The following is a 20,741-nucleotide window of genomic DNA, read 5'->3' as shown; positions in this document are numbered from 1 at the left end:
TGCCGCATCCGAGTGGACTGCTCCATCAGAAGATGTGTATGTCCTTTATGTTGTGTGTTCCTAGCCAAGTTCGGACTGATCCCTTTCAACCTGGAACTCACCTTCACCTTCCTCTCCCTTTGAAGTGTTGGAACCTCTCATACACCTTCCTTGACTCACTGTATTAGTTACACCCTTGCTACTGACAGAGTTATCTTACTTGCCTTTGTGCGACATCACAATCAAGGCATTACTTTACGACCCACTACTGGGAATCCTACACCAAACAGTCTGAGGTATAATTGGGACTTCTTATTGGGGAGATCCCCTTGACATGTTGGTAGGTCTAGCATCGTCAAAACTTTTGGCACAAGAAGGAGGGCCTGATGACAAGCAGTGTCCTCTAATCTAGTTTTGAACCTCTACATATCTTTCATGGAGTCTTTCATTATTCTTCCCCCGAAGTGTTTTTCAAATCGTGAAGATGTATCCATCTTGGGGAAGCTTTTCAATCTCTTTTCCACTCACACATATGATGGTGAAGGCGAAGTGGCTTGGCTTGAGCACTTACATAACTTTCTTTCCATCATTCATGAGGAAGATGAGTTTATTGACGAACAGGATGGTTTGCTGCTTGCATTCACACTTCGTGAATCTCCATTTTGTTGGGTGCTCAACCTATCAGCTGACACCATGCACTCATTTGAGCACTTTTGTGATCTTATTGAAGACATGTTCTATCATTTTGATCCAGAGCATCTTGACTGAAAACTGTTACAATAACGAAGGGCTCCTCATGAATCTGTTATTGGTTTTTGGCAGCGCTTCCGTGACTTACAGTTTCAAGCTTTGAGGAGCCAGATGAAGTTTTCCTATCTCCGGGACCGATTCGAGTATTGTCTTAGTAAATTTGCACGTCCCAAGAGAAAGCTTGAGATCAAGCCCCACTCAACCTTCTTCATTGACGGAACTGCGCAATCCCATGTGGGAGCAGGCACTATCTCAACTGATTGTTCACCTCCCTCTCATTCAATAGTTCCACCATTTCCCAGTGATGTTTAGGATCATGCTTATACACCTGTTCAACATTTGCACTCTCCAAACATCACTCCACTCAATTTTCGTGTAGATTTGGTTGTGAGTCCTTCGAGTTCTCATATGCATTCCTTTTTTCGACCTCTGTATTTGCACCTAGGTGTTCCTCCGGATGATGCTGTCTTGTGTCTGTCCATTTCGGACTCTTCACTTGTTGTGAATGAGGAACAACCCACTGATGGAATTGGTATTGCACAACCAACATGAGTTTTCATTCATGAAGAGTATGAGTGGGAGCTTTAGCATCAACACTCGGCAAAGGATGACTCCCTTCTGTCCGAGCCCCCTCCATTCTTTCATAACATTGTTGGTGAACCTACCATCCATGATTTTGCATGTGTGTCTTCATCCACGGGGGCACCCATTGTTGATATTTCGCAGGACACACCGTATATTAGCCCATCATCCAACAACGGAGAGGAACAATCGTTCATTGAAAATCCACTTGATCTTTCATCTTCTCTTTCCAGAAATGCAGAGGGTGAGCATCCTTCCTTCTCATCTATCCCTCTATGTGATTTGTCAAATCATGAGGATGCCGGCCAACATCCTGAATTTTCTGATCTTAGTCGTTGTGATCTCTTCACCTCATCATCTGATCTGATGTTGATTCACTCATTGTTAATCTGTCTAAGTCACTGGTCTATGAAGATCCATCTGTTAATGAAGGTGAAACCCCACAGACCGTTGAGGCACTTTAGCCCGAGTTGATGGTTATGTCAGACCCTCACTGTCTTGAGGTTGGTCTCACTTTTGATTAGGAAATTGTTCAAGCACTCAAGGCTCCTCATCACTCATCTGTATGCACTCAATATCAATCTAACACTCATATTTTACTTCCTCCATTCGAACTACACGATCCCATTTCTCATGCATTAGATGAGTCTTACATTGCAAGCACTCGTGCATGACACAAGTTATCTTTGTTTCTTTTGTTTGCTTGCATGTATCAGTCAAGAGTATGTTTTTTCTTCAAAGTTGCATGTAGTGTCACACAATACCATGATAAGTCCACAGACTATTCGTCATGCACTTGTACTCACTTATATCCAGTGGGTGCTTTGAAACATGAAGTTTAGTTGTCTTCACTGTTATATCTTTCTTGTATTCTAGTCCGAACAACTAGGTTACTCGTGGACCAAGCCTTCACCAACATGGGTCTAACAATGCACTAGTGGCTACATTGGAAGTATCACTTCACCTGATCAGGCCCATGCACCATTAGTGTAGGAGTAGGAGTAGTGTTTGCTTTCAATTGTTTGTTTGCATGCTTGTTTGCTTACATGATTTGTTTGTTTGTTTGTTTATTTGTTTACTTGCTTCGCTTTTGCTTTTTCTTCTGCTCTTGCTTTGCTTTGTTGATTGATTAGTTTGTTCGCTCGTTTCGTTTGTAGGTTAGTTTGCATGAAACCATGTGTGACTCATGAAACGAGCTGGGTAAAGTACAAGAGGGCTTGTAAAGCTATGACTACTTGGTTATCTGTCATCTTACCTCCGTATGACGAGCTTGTTACTCTTAGTCCATGATACGTTGAAGGAAAATATGTACTGTTCAAAGTGAACCTTGGTGAAAACACAACGCTTGTATTGGAAATAATACTAGGGGGGGGGGGTGAATCAGTATTATCACATCAATAAAACTTTTTCATTTCCATATTCAGATTCATATATGCTACTTCCACAACTAATTATGATTCAGTTAGTTGATCCTTAATGAGTGCATTAGAACATTATTAACCATATGAATAGTAAACCAAAGCAGTAAAACAGAACAGATCATCACACACAAGAAGCACACATGAACAATATGATGTAAGGTGGAAACCCAATGTGGGTGAAAACCACCTGCTGCAATATGTCTTTATCTTCTTTTAATTAGAAACTTCTTTTACAATGATTTTGTATTGGTGCAGTCCTTTACCAGTACGCAGGTTGCAGCCTGCTGAGAGCTACAACCCTCTCTCGTTTTCCAGTCTCTCCTGGAAGGGAGCTACAACCCCCATAGTTCTTGTACTAGCCGATCCATTTACTAGTACGCAGGCTGCTACCTGCTATAATGCTCCAAAGTTTTCAACTGCTACTGGAAGGGAGCTACCACCCCCTTAGCTCTTGTACTAGCTAAGATACTAGTACGTAGGCGCCGACCTACAATCTTCTCTCCTCCGGGTACCACGTTTCATACATTTTCATACTAGATACACCTGAAGCACAACGCATAATCTGAAAGGCCACATTTCATCCAATTTTCATACTCGACCCATTAATATCATTGAAGCACATAATCAATCAATCTTCTGAATCACCCAATCACCAGATCAATACATATACAAGGATAATATGTGTGTTAGCAATCAGATCTAGTCCATTAGATCATATAAGGATAAGTCATTATGAACATAATCAATCAATCAATCACTTCTCAGAATGTTGTTATCAGAACACAGTACCAGTAACCAGACATCACTTCAGATCCCAGAACACTGCAATAATAAACAGGAGCAGCTAAATAGATTTCATGAAAAGTCCGCAACTTCACCAATAGAAAACCTGCGTACATCCGCACCTTCTCCTGCTGCTTTCCTGCGTACCTCCGCACCTGAGTCTACAGCTTGCCTGTGCACCTCCGCACCTGCGGTGCTTCTGGGCCTGCGAACCTCCGCACCTGTGGTGCTTCTGGGCCTGCGGACCTCCGCACCTGTGGTGCTTCTGGGCCTGCGAACCTCCGCACCTGTTCCTTGTCTGCACTTGCGGTCCTGCGGGTATAGACAATTTTCCAGACTTCAGGAATACCCCAGACTATCAGATCTACAGATCTGATCATGCGCCGAGGAGATCTCAACCCATCAATAGATCTGACTTGTAATCCTCATGTTTCTCCTTGATTTAGATTCAATAATTTCTCTCCAACTGATCAATAGTATTTCAGATCTAGCTTTTCTTCAGATATTCAAGACATCAGTGGTCAACCAAATGATTTCCTTTCCTTTTTATAGACAAGGCCTTTACTCAAACCATGGTCCAAAACCATAGGTATTCAATACTAGGAATCCAATACCTTGGATTAATACTTTAGATGAAAACCACAGACCAAAACCATAGGATCAATCATGTCGGGCTAAATACCATGGACCACCATAGGATTTCCCACGTGCGTGCACTTTTCTCTGCATCAAAGTGCGTGTACTAGGGGTCCGCACCTTTTGCACGGTATACCTGCGAACATGACCGCACTTTGTGAATGGTGTGCCTGTGGGTCCGCACCTTTTGAATGGTGTACCTACGAACCCCTTATTTTCTTCCATTATAAGAGGCTGATCATCAATCTTTGCTACTGGCCTGTTGCACTATGATCTGTCGCCTGTATGAGTTTCCATCAAGGACAACACTTGTCTCATAATGCCAACAATCTCCCCCTTTGGACTTGATGGCTAAGCTAACTTGTCATACTAAGGACTGTCATTTGATTCCTTTGCGCTGTCATGTATTCTATCACATCTGATATCTCTTCTTGTAGATTCATCTGATTATATATAATTGAGATGTTTTTTTATGAGTGGGTTGCCATCAAGTACAACACATGCATCATAATGCCAACAATCTCCCCCTTTGGACTTGATGGCAACAACACCAAATCACTCTCCCCCTTTGACATCAAGGGAAAAGGGTGGACCAAGAGATGTTCTTTGCTGTCCATACTCCCCCTGAATAGCTGCTGAAATATCTGAATGAGCTCCCCCTTTGTATATGCCATGGTGCACTAATTTGTCCATGTTCCTTCTGAGTACATGATGAAATCTTTGCTCTGCTGAAGTGAGCTGTTCATGCTCCCCCTCACTGAAAGCAAGGTCTGCAAAAGATGTTCTATAAGAAAGAACATGACTCTATACATCATAAGTGACCTTCCTATCACCAAAGACTCATACATACATGTCTCTCAAAATGGGAATATACCAACAATTTACACACGATAACACAAGAGTATAACATCATTCATCCCAGGCATAGTGGGGAAACCAACATAGGCCGTTACATGACCTTGATAATCACTGAAATATTTCATCATCCTTCCTATGCATAGAGGGGGTGCAAATTTCATCATATGTCCCAAAGAGATCTCATCAAATGACTACAATAGATAGAGACACACTATTACATCATGAGTCTTGATATGACCTTTACATCGAATGATATACATGAAATTTATAATAGAGACCAAACATCTAAATAAGATCACGGTAGACATTAGCAACAACATTGTATGATCTGCTCCATAGCATCTGTCAACAACAACTAGACCAACAACTTGTATTAGTGTATAAATCATCAAGGTATGAAACAACCTATCATAATATAGGTAAGAACTCATCATCATCATGTCTCCAACAATGCAACTTTGAATAATCATCCATGTATCCAGCACTATGTATCTTGAGCTCAAGATCAACAACAACAATCCTCATCCATATGAGCGCCAAGAACTATAGAAATCCTGCAACATAACTGTATTATATGATCTTTATGCATATGACGACAGCAACATATGAGTGACTCATCATCCAACAATGAAGATGTGTATTCAAGCTTTGTACTTATCCTTATCCTTATGAAGATCACCATGTAGACACCATATATGTATAATCAAAGAATCAACCATAAATCTGATCAACTATGTAACCCCAAGAATCGTATGACAATAATATATAAGCATCATCACCAAGGACCATAATGCCAACAATCCATTATTAAAAGTATAAACTCCCCCTGAACTTGTGCCATCTGTTTACTGTCAGATCTTGAGCATTCATCATCATCATCATGTTAGGCGCAAAAGCACTTCTAAACATCTTACAAGTGTTAAGACATTTCCACACATCATCAGCAAATTGTAACCATTATCAAACAGAGCAAATAATAAACTGAATCATATTAGACTCTGCTAACATATACGCGACTGTGCAGTGACTAACTCGCGTATATACGCGACTTCCCTTTATGAACTTTGTATATGAGACTGAAGTTTTACACTTTCAGCTCCCCCTGAGTCTGTTATGTCTGTATGTTGTGCTGTGCCACATCTCTCTGATTGTACTTCCTTCTTCTTCCATATCTTCAAGTGTGATGATGTATTCTCCTTTTGGTGTGATGCCCGTACTTTGCTCCTGCATTCCTTTGCTATATGTCCAAGCTTGTTACATGCATAACATCTTACATGTTTCATATTCCTCCTGTAACAATCAACAACTTTGTGACCAAACATATTGCAAGAAAAGCAATATCCCTTAAAGTACCTGGAATGTGATGATGTTTCTGTGTGATGGTCTTGAACCATTCTTCTTCTGCATCTGGCTGCAACATGTCCAAGATTATGACATACATAACATTCAACATTATTCATTGGAGGAGTAAAAGATTTTCTTTGAAAAATTTCTTTCCTTGGCTGTTGATGAGGTTGACCTTTCATCTCCTTGCTGAGCATTTCAGATTCTACATTAGAGTTCCTTGTCTTACTTTGTGAACTATATTCTCCTTCAATAGATTCATGAAAACCAAGACCTGTTTTGATAGCAGGAGACCTTTGACTACTAAGAATATTATCCAAGATCTTAGTATTGTCTTGAAATCGTAAGAGATTATCCTTTTCTTCTAAGTTATCTTTTAGAATATTTACCTCAGTCTGGTGTTGCTCTTCCTTTTCACGATAGTGATTCTTCATATCTTCTGTAGCTTTCCTTCCTTCTTCCAACTGATGTCTTAAATTGAGAACTTCATTTTCTTGTTTTTCATGATCTTGGAGAAGTTCGTTATTCTACTTCTTTGATTCTTCAAGATCTTCCTTTAGCGAGAGGATCGTAGCTTCAAGACTTTCATAGTAACTGGATCTATCTCTGAGTTTCTTGATTGTTGTGCTCTTCTCATTGACTTCATCTCTTAGTGATGTTACTTCATCCTGTAACTTTTGATATTTGTCCTTGAATAACTTCCTCACCTTGTTTCCTTCCTCTAGTTGAGCCTTTAGTTTGGTAGCTTCTTCTTTGAAGGCACATTCCCTTTTGTTCAATAGATCTTGTTGATCTCTAATTTTGTCTGTAAGCTTTTTAAATTCTGCCTCTATTTGATATCTTTCTTGCTCACCCATAAGAGCAAATTCAGTTGTTTCACTATCACTTTCATCTTTTCCAAATGGATAGATACCTATATCACCAGAGGATAACATACCTGATAGATCATTTGCTTGTTCATCTTCATCATGAAGTGATTCTGAATCTGAAGTGCTTCTTCCACATATTCCCCAATCGATACTCCCACTGTCATAGTTCTTCTGAGATGTCATCTTCTTCTTAGGTGCTTTCTTCTTAAGTTTCTTTCCCATTATTCTACAGATCTCCTTCAAGCGATCAAGCCTCTACCAAAGGACCTGCTCTGATTCCAATTGTTGGAAATAATACTGGTGGGGGGGTGAATCAGTATTATCACATCAATAAAACTTTTTCATTTCTATATTCAGATTCATATATGCTACTTCCACAACTACTTATGATTCAGTTAGTTGATCCTTAATGAGTGCATTAGAACATTATTAACCATATGAATAGTAAACCGAAGTAGTAAAACATAACAGATCATCACACACAAGAAGCACACATGAACACTATGATGTAAGGTGGAAACCCAATGTGGGTGAAAACCACCTGCTGCAATATGCCTCTATCTTCTTTCAATTAGAAACTTCTTTTACAATGATTTTGTACTGGTGTAGTCCTTTACCAGTACGCAGGCTGCAACCTGCTGAGAGCTACAACCCTCTCTCATTTTCTAGTCTCTCTTGGAAGGGAGCTACAACCCCCATAGTTCTTGTACTAGCCGATCCATTTACTAGTACACAGGCTGCTACCTGCTATAATGCTCCAAAGTTTTCAACTGCTACTGGAAGGGAGCTACCACCCCCTTAGCTCTTGTACTAGCTAAGATACTAGTACGTAGGTGCCAACCTACAATCTTCTCTCCTCCGGGTACCACATTTCATACATTTTCATACTGGATACACCTGAAGCACAACACATAATCTGAAAGGCCATGTTTCATCCAATTTTCATACTGGACCCATTAATATCATTGAAGCACATAATCAATCAATCTTCTGAATCACCCAATCACCAGATCAATATATATACAAGGATAATATGTGTGTTAGCAATCAGATCTAGTCCATCAGATCATATAAGGATAAGTCATTATGAACATAATCAATCAATCAATCACTTCTTAGAATGTTGTTATCAGAACACAGTACCAGTAACCAGACATCACTTTAGATCCCAGAACACTGCAATAATAAACAGGAGCAACTAAATAGATTTCATGAAAAGTCCGCAACTTCACCAATGGAAAACCTGCGTACATCCGCACCTTCTCCTACTGCTTTCTTGCGTACCTCTGCACCTGAGTCTACAGCTTGCCTGCGCACTTCCACACCTGCAGCGCTTCTGGGCCTGTGAACCTCTGCACTTGTGGTGTTGCTGGGCCTGCGGACCTCCGCACCTGTGGTGCTTCTGGGCCTGTGAACCTCCGCACCTGTTCCTTGTCTGCACTTGCGGTCCTGCGGGTATAGACAATTTTCCAGACTTCAGGAATACCCCAGACTATCAAATCTACAGATCTGATCATGCGCCGAGGACATCTCAACCCATTAGTAGATCTAACTTGTAATCCTCATGTTTCTCCTTGATTTAGATTCAATAATTTCTCTCCAACTGATCAACAGTATTTCAGATCTAGCTTTTCTTCAGATATTCAACACATCAGTGGTTAGCCAAATGATTTCCTTTCCTTTTTATAGATAAGGCCTTTACTCAAACCATGGTCCAAAACCATAGGTATTCAATACTAGGAATCCAATACCTTGGATCAATAATTTAGATGCAAAACCACAAACCAAAACCATAGGATCAATCATGTCGGGCTAAATACCATGGACCACCATAGGATTTCCCACGTGCATGCGCTTTTCTCTGCATCAAAGTGCGTGTACTGGGGGTCTGCACCTTTTCCACAGTATACCTGCGAACATGACCGCACTTTGTGAATGGTGTGCCTGCGGGTCCGCACCTTTTGAATGGTGTACCTGTGAACCCCTTATTTTCTTCCATTCTAAGAGGCTGATCATCAATCTTTGCTACTGGCCTGTTGCACTATGATCTGTCACCTGTATGAGTTGCCATCAAGGACAACACTTGTCTCATAATGCCAACAGCTTGCACGCTAACTAGTGTCACCTTTTCTAGTCGGTTTCTTTTGGGTTGACCCTTGTCAGCTCAGTCAAGTAGAGTAAGGTGAGGGGGAAAACCTTAACTAGCACATCAAAGATACAATAAAATACTTATTTGCTAGAACAACCTCTTCTTCTCTCAATAATTCAGGATCCCTCTTCCTCCTCTAAAATAAATAAGTGCTATGCACAGTGAAAAATGAAAAAAACATGAAAAGTCAAAAAATTCAAAATGAAAGATGAATAAGGTGAAAGAAGAGAAAGGCTTCCTGTGCAGGGAGGTGATGCTAGTAACTCTGCCAAGGTATTGACCAGGCTCATTGGCAGCGGAACCATGCTTGTGTTCCTATGTGATTCCACTGGGGTACTGTCTGGGCCTACTCATAGTGGAGCAACACTAGAGATGAAACTTAGACTCTAACGACTATACTGCTTGTGCACCTATATACCCCTCAACCCTAATCAAAACAACTATGTTGCCTTGGCTTGGAATGTGTGTCAATCGACCAAGATTTTGGCAGATGTTACATCTTGCAATCAAGCTAGTGTGAAGCCAAGATGAGATGAGAGTTGAACAATACTTCTAGAGGTGTTAGACTTGCTTTTCATGAACAAGGTCCATTCAAAGAGCTGGAGTTCTACCAGTGTGTCGCCAAGTGTTGTAGCGGCTACAACCACCCTCCAAAATTTTTCCTTAGCCTGTTTTGGAGCCTCCCTACCAACCTTCATAGCAACTTGCCTTGCTTTGTCAAGTCCTCAAGATTCAATGTCTTTCTTGCTCAAAGGCAGCTTGTTGATCACAGTTTGATCTTTTCCCTTCACATGCTTCTCACCGGGACTTGGTCCAGCTGCAGGTTGAGCATATTTCCCTTGAAAATTGTGCATTTCTGGAGGGAAACCAGCCTTCCCTCCAGAAATTGTGCAATCCTCTCTCATAGCCTGCTGGGCTCTAGGATTGCGCAATCCTGGCAGCCAACCCTCATAGCAAGATTTGCACAAATTTTCCTAGAAGTAGGCTGCTCAACCCAGGATTTGCACAAATCTGGGTAGCAGTGAGCTACTCTGCCCAGAAATTGTGCAAATCTCCTGGGCAGCCAACCCATCTCCCAGCCAGAAATGCATATTTTTCTCCAACAGTCGAGCAGTCTTGTGCATGTGCAGTTGAGTTGACCGTTTCCCTCCGGGACCGAGCAAAAGTAACTTGCATGCATGGGCTGCTTCTCCCATGGTAGCATGCAAAGGCATCCCTTATTTCAGGGATCTATGTTTAGCAGTTAGAGGTTACATGCAAGGATCATTTTAGAAACCTCCCACCAAGTATTGCTTCCCTTAGATTTGTGGCATGCACGTCACAACCTTGATGTTATAAAAAATCATCAACTGAACATTGCAGAACTCATTCCTCACATTAGCCTTGTAGCTCTGACATCCCACATCACATCTAGGAGTAGTCGGTACATTCAACTCAACTATTTTTGGGTAAGCTCGCCTTTAATGCCTTGTGCTGCATTTCTGTCGCTTTTTGTGTTTTCAGTTGTGGGAGTATTTTTTGGTTGATTTCGTTGAATGCTCGCTGTCATTTACATGTATACTAGCTTGTCCAAGCTCTATTTTAGTTTTCATTGCTATCTCAATATTGTCACATGCATGAAACTATTTTGCATGGATGTTTGCCCAACCTGCGAACTGCCTCACCCACACACATGTTGATATTCTTGCTAAATCTTCCATTCATGTTTTGCATGCAATGTTAATCACTTCTTTTATCACTTCATGTCACCATGCATTCATTGACTTACTTGCTTTCAGTTGCCCGTCGGTGAGTCGGGCCAACCTTGGCTTGGGCTCTGCTTTCACCAAGGCTGCATTGCACAATATGGGAAAGGAAAGCTCACCTTCCTCTCCAGATTTTCACATTCCTGCCCAACACTGGCCCTCAAGGACTATTTTGCGCATTTCTGGAGGACAGTGGCCGCTTGGCCCAAGAAATTGAGCAAATATGTCCCTGGGCTAGCAATCCTTCCCAGCTGGAATTGCACAATGTTCAATCCTAGTAGTCAGCAGGCAGATTGGATTCTGCATTATGCAGTTCAAGTAGTGAGTCAGTCTCTCACCATCCTAGATTGTGCCTTGTGCAGTCTTGGCAGTCGGTCTCCTGAACTCTCGGTCGAAATTGCACAACCCTCATGATCATTCACCAAGGTATGTTGCAAGTTAGTTCTCATGTTCATTTTGGTTTTCGACTGACATATTGCTTGCTATGAGTGTTTCCATGTCTCCAGGTATCACAGGTGTTCATCTTCCTCTCAGCAGTATAGGTACAATGGTTTCCAGGAAAGCAGAGATGAAGACATCATTTAGATCACGCTTGGGGATGCAGTCGATCAAGTGTCCATGGACTTGCCAACCCACAAAGACATCAAGTTGTTCGTAGACAAGGACATCAAGACATGATAGTAGCAACATCACAACGAGAGGCATCATGAACAACAACTAAAGACAACATACCAAATGCAATGAATGAAAAAGGAGGGTTGTTGACAACATGGAGGCAGAACAAGGTTGCAAGCTCAAGTAGGTCCATTGGTGATAAAAGAAACTCTGGGGACTCTGGCTATGAAGTGATAGTGCAACATGAAGATCGCGTGAAGGAATAAGATGGAACAAATAAGAAGTTGCATGTGCTGAAGCAACAACTCAAGAAGAACATGAAGCTGCATAGACAGACGAATGAATTGTAGCAAGAACATGAACAACAGTGGGCGCAACATGCACTCACAGATGAAACTGCACTGCTACAAGTTAAGGATCCATCCCAATAGCTTACAGAGAGCAAACATGGTGAGCAATGTTGTTGATTGCATGCAAGGGATTCAACAACATGCATTTCATTGAGTGCACACATGTAATCCAACCCATTCAACACACTCACCAAGGTGAAGAAAAGAAGTAAGTCTAACTGGAGTTGAACATGTATTTCGACAAGTGATGTGCATGACCACCAACACACACTTGAAGATCAACATGGACACTATGTTGGGTAGTGTTATATTCTTTCCATGACTAGCTCCGCTTGTTAACCGAGGGGTTCATTGCATCGATTTCGTAGTGGGGGGGTTACAAGGGGTTTGAGGGGGGTGGATAGCCCCCCATTACAGTGTTCGGTGTAGCGCCTTGGAGAAATTTTTTTTTTGGACCCTATATTAGGTTGGGCGGACCTCCCTGTGGTTTTGTGCATGGTTTTCGCACATGGTATTGGACGTGATGGTTTTTGGTCCATGGTATTGGATGCTTCGACATGTATAAATATGTATTTTAACATTGAAAGGAATATAATGAAAAATCAATATGGTAGTCCCAGTTTTGGGATCCAGGGGAAAATCTCTGTGTATATGTGTTTTATGTGTTGTGCTCTTGCATTGTTTATTTTCTGTGATTTAGAATTCGTATGCAGGTAATTTCTGTATGAGGTTAAAACCTACATTTGGTATTAGAGTTGTTTTGGCTTCAAGGGGATGCCATTGTTGCTAAGGTGTTTCGATCGGGCCTGTGGTAGACCCTGTTCAGTGGGAGATATAAGGGATCCATTCTAGTGATGAAAGAAGACGACAAGTAGTGGAAAGATAGAGATCGAGAAATTTAATGGTTAGAGTTTTGATTTGTAGAAACTAAATATGGAGGATATTTTGGTGGATAAAGATCAGTGGATCACAATAGATTTGGGTACTAAACCATCGAGAGTGTCTGATGAAGAATAGAAGAAGTTGGATCAGAGGGAAAAAAGCACAATACGATAATGTGTCTCAGATTCAGTGCTGTTGAATGTATCAGGGGAAGCTATGGCGAAGGCTTTGCAGGACAAGTTAGGGACTTTGTACCAATCCAAGTCTCTGGTGAATAAACTGTTCCTACGGAAAAAACTGTATAACCTGAGGATGAAAGATGGAGACTCGGTGACAGAGCATTTGAATGCATTTAATACTGTGGTAAGTCAGTTATTATCTGTTGATATTAAAATTTCATATGAAGATAAGTGCATTAGTTTGTTGTGTTCTCTAATAGATTCGTGGGATAGTCTGGTTATTGTAATAGGTAGCAATGAAACTGCCTTGCAGTTTGATGAAATAGTCTCATCCTTGCTGATGGAGGAGATGAGATGGAAAAATATGGAGAGCCAAAATGGTGATGCCTTGTCTGTATGAGGACAATCCCATAACAGAAACAAAAATAAGTCATCGAGTGGGAGATCTAAATATAGAGGGAGATCTAAATCTCCAAGAAAACCTGTAAAGGTGGTGTGCTGGAAATATGGAAAGGAAGGGCACTACAAAAGGGACTGTAAATCTAAAGCTCCTGACAAATGAAAGGGATATGATGATGCTCCTTCTGCAAAGGCGAAAACCACCTAAGATGAAAGTGGAGATGTGTACTTGGCTTCTTCAAGTACACATGTTGATCATGAGGCATGGTTGATTGACTTAGGTGCATCCTTTCACTTCACTCCCTATAGAGAGTGGTTCTATGAGTATGAGAAATATTATGGTGGTGATGTCTTCTTGGGGGATGACAAGAACAATAGAATCATTGGTTGTGGAAAAGTCAAGTTGAAGTTGCAAGGTGGAAGGATTATAACACTTTCAGATGTTCTGCATATTCTTGCATTAGCTAGAAATCTAATTTTTGTAAGCAAGATGGATGATGCAGGTGTAAAAGTAGTGTTTGAGAAAGATACGTGCAAGATGGTTAAGGGAGCACTGGTATTGATGCGGTGAGTTCAGATTGGAACTCTGTACAAGCTACAAGGTAGCACTGTTGTTGATGAGTGCAATAGTTCTATGGTTCCTAAAAGTGGAGGAGAAAATCTAGTGGTCTCTAGAGAAAAGACCATGCTATGGCATCGAAGGCTTGGACATATTGGAGAGAAGGGCCTTCGAATAATCATGGTAAAGGTATGACTAATAGCTCTCTGGATTTTTATTTCTATGAAAACTGTGTATATGGGAAGCAGAATCAGGCGAGTTTCTCATCTGGTGGAAGAGGGTGAAACAAATATTAGAACTTGTGAATAGTGATGTGTTTGGACCTGTGAAGGTTCCATCACTGGGTAATTTTGTGTACTATGTATCATTTATAGATGACTTCTCAAGGAATACATGGATATGTTTCCCCAAGAAGAAATCTAAAGTCTTTGACAAGTTTAAATAATTTAAGGCTCTAGTGGAAAACCAGACAGAGAAAAAGATAAAAGTGCTGAGGACAAATAACGGTGGAGAATTTTGCAACAAGGAATTTAAAGAATTATGTAAGAAGTGTGGTATAGCACAGCAAAAGAATACCCCATACAAACTTGAGAAAAATGGAGTTGTAGAAAGAATGAACAAGATGTTGATGGAAAGGGCAAGAAGCATGCTCAGTGGTGCCGAGTTAGGACAGAAATTCTGGGCCGAGGAAGTGGAGACAACATGTTACCTAGTCAACAGATCACCTTAATCAGTGTTGGAGGATAAGATTACACAAGAGGTATGGACTGGTAAGAAATCCTCTCTTTCACATCTGAGGGTATTTGGATGTGATGCATATGTACATGTTCCAAAGGAGAAAAGAACCAAGTTGGATAGTAAATATGAAAAGTGCATCTTTATTGGGTATAAGGATGGTTTAAAGGGTTATAAGCTTTATAATCTAATAACAAGGAAGGTTGTGTAAAACCTAGTTATGGTGTTCCAATAGGTGAAATATGTTATTAAACATGAAGTCCAACCAAAGGAACCTGAGAATATAGAGTTTGAACTTAAGGAGGAAGAATCAGACTCTACAGTAGAAGATGAATTAGAAGATGAAGAGCCACAAACTCCGGGTGTAACAAGATCAGTTGAAGAAAGAAGGCAACCTTAAAGGTATAGTCCATGTTATTTTTGTTCAAATTTTGCTTTATCTATTACTAATGATGATCCCATAACTATGAAGGAAGCAATAGATTCAGAGGATGGAAAACTCTGGAAAGAGGCCATGGTTGATGAAATGGCACCTTTGCACAAAAATGAGGCTTGGGATTTGGTGGAGTTTCCGACTGGAAGGAAAGGTGGAGAAACACAAAGCTCGGTTGGTAGCAAAAGGTTATCCCTAGGTGCCGAGAATTGATTTTGGTGATATTTTTTCTCCTGTTGCCAAGGTAGCTTCTATTAGATTACTTTTATCTGTTGCTGTTGCTTTTAGTTTTGAGGTAGAATAAATGGATGTGAATACAACATTTCTTCACGGGGATCTGGAAGAGGAGATCTACATGGAGCAACTTGAAGGTTTTGTGGTGAAGGGTAATAAACTGGTATGCAAGTTAAAAAAGTCTTTGTATGGGTTAAAACAGTCACCAAGGATGTGGTATCAGAAATTTGATACATTTATACGGGGACTTGGCTTCACCAGAAGCAAAGCAGATCAATGTGTGTATTTTAAATTAATTGGTGACCGTGTTATTTATCTGGTCTTGTATGTGGATGATATGTTGCTAGTTGGAAATGACAAAGAAATTATCTAGGATTTGAAGACCCAATTGTCCTCCAAATTCTACATGAAAGATTTTGGTGCTACAAACTATATTTTGGGCATGGAAATTAAAAGAGATTAGGCAAAGAGGAAGCTCTGGTTAAACCAAAGGAAGTATGTCGAGACAATACTGCAGAGGTTTAATATGCAGGATAGTAAACCGATGAAGTTTCCTATTCCTGTTGGTGTAAAGTTATCTGATGAACAGTGTCCCAAGACATAAGAAGAGGAAGAGGACATGTCCCGTGTTCCATATGCAAGTGCAGTCGGTAGCCTGATGTATGTGATGGTATGTACTAGACCAAACATTACACATGTAGTGGGAGTATTGAGCAGGTTTATGACAAAACCAGGAAAGGAGCATTGGACATCAGTGAAGCGGATTTTCAGGTATTTGCGTGGCACTAGTGATTATGGTTTGTGCTACCAAGGAAGAGCAGGATTGGACAAAGTTTTGGATATCTATGGCTTTGTTGATGCAGACTGAGCTGGAGATATGGATCAAAGAAGATCTACAAGTGGGTATGTGTTTAACCTATTTGGAGGTGTAGTCAGTTGGATGAGTAAGAAACAATCTGTAGTGGCACTATGAACTACAAAGGCAGAATACATGGCATCCACTAATGCAAGCAAGGAAGCAGTATGGTTATAGAGATTGTGTTCAAGTATGGGGTTAGTACAGGGAGCTATAAGGATAGACTGTGACAGCCAAAGTGCAATTTTCTTAGAAAAGAACCTTTCTTATAATTCAAAGACAAAGCACAATGATGTTCATTATCACTTTATGAGGGATATGATAGAAGACAAAAAGGTGTTGCTGGTAAAGGTGGACACTTTGAAGAATACTGCATATGCATTGACAAAATCTCTGAGCTCTCAGAAGTTCTCTTGGTGTAGAGAAACAATGGGTGTTGCAACGCTGGATAATGACTAAGCTCTCCTGTGGAAAGAAAACAACAAGTGGGAGAATGTTGGGTTGTGTTATATTCTTTCCACGATTAGCTTCCCTATTTAATAGGGGGGTTAGAGGGGGAGGCAAAGCCCCCCACCTGTCCAAGGGGTTTGAGGGGGGTGGGTAGCCCTCCTCTACAAGGTACGGGGGATGCTTCGGCATGTATAAATATGTATTGCAACATTGAAAGGAACATAATGAAAAATCAAGTTGGTAGTCCCGGTTTGTGGATCCAGGGGAAAATCTCTGTGTATATGTGTTTTATGTGTTATGCTCTCGCATTGTTTATTTTCTATGATTTAGAATTTATATGTAGGTAATTTTTGTATGGGGTTAAAACCTACACACTATGCATCACTGTGTTACCGGTTCAACCGTACCCCAGAAGACCATGCACATGTCAGCAGAAAAGTTCGATGATGGGGCCGAACCAATGCACCGGTTGCAACAGAGGCAAGAGTTTGTTGCTGCAAGATGTCACCATGAGGTGCATGCACACCATCACGAATGACCAATATTGGCATAAGCTCACCACCTTCACCATCACAAGCATGTCAAAAAGTTAGTCTCATCATAGTAGACCGAGTGCCAGTGATGTCTTGCAGGGCTTGCTCAAACCATGTTGTCTCACATGAGTACATGTGCATTGTAATGTTAAGTCATGTCAAGTGTAATTCAAGTGTCAATGGTTGGATGTAACAATCATAGAGTAGGTGAAGAGTCATGAGGCTAGTTGAAATGTCACAAAGGGGAATGTCAAGGGTCACCCCACCCTTTGCTATAAATAGTTCCTCATAACTCATTGTATAGGCTTTTGGTCAGCCAAGCTTCTATTAAGACTATCTTGAAGAAGGCTTGGATAGTATTGTAACACGCCTTGGCTTCTCCACTACACAGAGCTAGTACATCTCTTTGAAGGAGCATGCAGATGTGGCTGTAATGTTCCACTATTGGGGCTAGCAGGTTTACATGGTGTATTGTATGATTGTGACTTACACTTCTTTATATAATAAGAGGCAACACATTTTCATGCATATGTTGTTATTGTAGTTGGACTGTTCTGGTTGCCTTAATGATATATGTTGTTTAACTTACGTACTTGTGTATGAACTGATTTTTATGCAATTATATGTATCTTGTTGTTAATGTGTTGCATATGTTGTTAATGTTGTCACCATTCGTGTTGACTGCTCTGCCGGACATCAGATAGACCTTTCACATGAACCTTTCTATAACAACCGTCGCACTCGTCTCGGACTGATCTGTGAGTGTTGTTCATGTTATCTTACCTTATATGTTGTGACTACCGCATCCGAGTGGATTGCTTCGCTGGAAGCTGTGGATGTCCTTTGTGTTGTGTGTTCCTACCCGAGTTGGGACTGATCCCTTTCAACCTAGAACTCATCTTCACCTTCCTCTCCCTTTGAATTTCTCATACACCTTCCTTGACTCACTGCATCAATCACACCCTTGATGTTGATAACGTTACCTTACTTGCTTTTGTGTGACATCGCAGCCAAGGCATTACCTTACAACCCACTGCTAGGATTCCCACACCAAATGGTTTGAGGTCTAATTGGGACTTCTTACCAGGGAGATCCCCTTGACATGTTGGCAGATCCAACACTATCAACACAACCTCACTCGCTTCTACAACAAATCCTAAAAAATTCAATTTGGGAGGAAGGATTTTTGATGGTCCGACCTCTATTGCCATGATTGTAGAGGTAGGAGAGGGGAGTTTCGTCGGTCCTCTTAGCAAAGAGGCTATAAAAGGTGAAAAAGGGGGACTAATTTCAGTTTCCATGCTGTCAACAACCTCTATCTCTGCCCCTTGAGTTCCTTCTCCATCTCCTAAGTCATCTTGTTGACCTTTCATTACTTCATACGCCTGCTACTCCACTTCCTCTGACATATGTTCCATTTCTTCTTCCTCAGGAAATTCCTCCTTTGGCCTTGTGGCCATCATAGATGCAACTTATTCCTTTGATAATTCTATCAGATGCTACCAAGTTATAGGGGTCTGTAACAAGGCATGTATTACCAACAATCTAACAAGTCCATGATTTTTAAGGGCAGGAAGTTCCTGGCACAACTGACACGTAGATCAAGCCATCAATTGTAAATTTCTCAAAAGGAAGAAGGGAGTGTTTACAACATGCAAATGACAGAATCAAAGACTAGCTAGGATCTTAAAATGATACTTAAAAAGAATTAAAACTTACCTTCACAAGTGATGTACCATTTTAAGAAGTATGTGACATCTGACTAGGGTTGTGGTAATGATTTCCTATCATATCTCTTTCCTTTTCGCATCACATTTTCTCCCGCTTGTAAGAACAACGTTGGAAACTCAGGCAAGGTTATTTTTCTAATAAAACACTTATGTCCCTCTTGTGATAACCCACTGACCCTTGTAATGAATTCTTCATTCACTTGAATTTCCAACATGTGAACCCTTAAGCTACTTCCCTCCAGATTCAATGAAAATTCAATTGTTATCACTTCATCGAATCCCTGTAATCGCTCAAAATAAGTTTGCCACCTAGAATTTTGAAAAATCTTCCATACTTCTGGTTGGATCTGTATTCTCAAGTTCATGTTTGATAGCCTAGCCACCCATTATACTTATCAATTACCCTGTAGTAGGATTCAGAGTAACAACTTATGGTTGAGGGAACAATTAGCTAAGAAACTATGCGGTAGCGAAAATGACGATAGGGGAAGTGATTCTAGGAGAGGGTTGTAATAAAGCAATAGTAATCATGGTAATAATTAAAATACATTGGGAATAACCACATTTTATTGTTAGCATGTGTGTATGTACATGGTGTATTTTCCAATGAATGTTGGTATGTGTGAAGGATACAGATGGAGATATTATGCGAGTGGGTAACGTTGCAGTGTTTAATGGTATGATTGAATAGTAATGATGCGATATTAATGGTATGATTGAACAGATAAATGGTATTAATAAGGTATGGGTAATAAAAATAATGGTATTGGTATTAATTAAATGTGATACAGTCTTACCCCCCAACGAAGGTATGGCCACCCTCGGCCCTGATTGGTCATGTCATCTTTGAAAATGTCAATTAATATTCACAAATTCATTCAGGGACATACCTAACGACTTACCTGAGTGGAGTATCAGCATTGGCAGAGTGTCAGCACCAATGGAGTATCAACATCGATAGAGTATCAACACTAGTGGAGTATCAACATCGACAGAGCATCAACACTAGTGGAGTATCAACATCGCCAGAGTATCAACACCAGTGGTGTATCAACTTCGGCAGAGTATTAACACTAGTGGAGTATCAGCCATGCTACAATGAGGAAAAATTGAGATGCTGCATTAGGGGTAGCAATAGGGAAAGGGAAAAGAGCACTTCAACTAGAGTAGCAGCAGGGAAAGGGAAAAAGAGTGCTGCAACTGGAGTAGCAACAGGGAAAGGGAAAAAGAACATCGCAACTAGAGTAAAAATAGGGAAGGGGAGAAAGAGCACTGCAACTGGAGTAGCAATAGGGAAAGGGAAAAAGAGAGTGAAATTGGAGTAGTAGTAGGGAAAGGGAAAAAAAAGGTGTTGCAACTGGAGTAACAACAGGAATTAAATTTATTTTATTTTATTTTATATATATGTTCTTAAATTATTATTATTATTATTTATTTAATTTTTAATTTATTTAGGAAGAAGTACAGAGGAATAATTTCCTACACGAACGACTTCAAAACTAGAATTATCAAAAATTTGTCTAATGAAGGAGTCCTTAAAGGTTAGACGGTGATACAACCTGAGGCGATGTCCATTTGCAACTAAAGGAGTACATGCATCATCTATTGTTATGAGTTTAATAGCTCCATTTTCAAACACTATGTCGATGTCATATGGACCCATCCATCTT

General features: G+C 40.6%; 1 protein-coding gene across 1 annotated transcript in view; it reads left to right on the top strand.

Moving 5' to 3' along the window:
- Positions 1-20,396, top strand: part of LOC149149416 (uncharacterized) — a 29,580-nt gene extending 9,184 nt beyond the window's left edge. Inside the window, exons 4-5 of the mRNA XM_089442474.1 lie at positions 19,700-19,748; positions 19,954-20,396. Of these exons, the coding sequence (XP_089298600.1) occupies positions 19,700-19,748; positions 19,954-20,396 (492 nt within the window). The remainder of the gene's footprint in view (positions 1-19,699; positions 19,749-19,953) is intronic.
- Positions 20,397-20,741: the final 345 nt, after the last annotated feature.

Source organism: Pinus tabuliformis, chromosome 9, assembly GCF_031772625.1.
Source record: "Pinus tabuliformis cultivar Carrire ecotype Pingquan chromosome 9, CPIR1, whole genome shotgun sequence".
Lineage (NCBI taxonomy): Eukaryota > Viridiplantae > Streptophyta > Pinopsida > Pinales > Pinaceae > Pinus > Pinus tabuliformis.
This window is presented reverse-complemented; position numbering and strand designations above follow the sequence as displayed.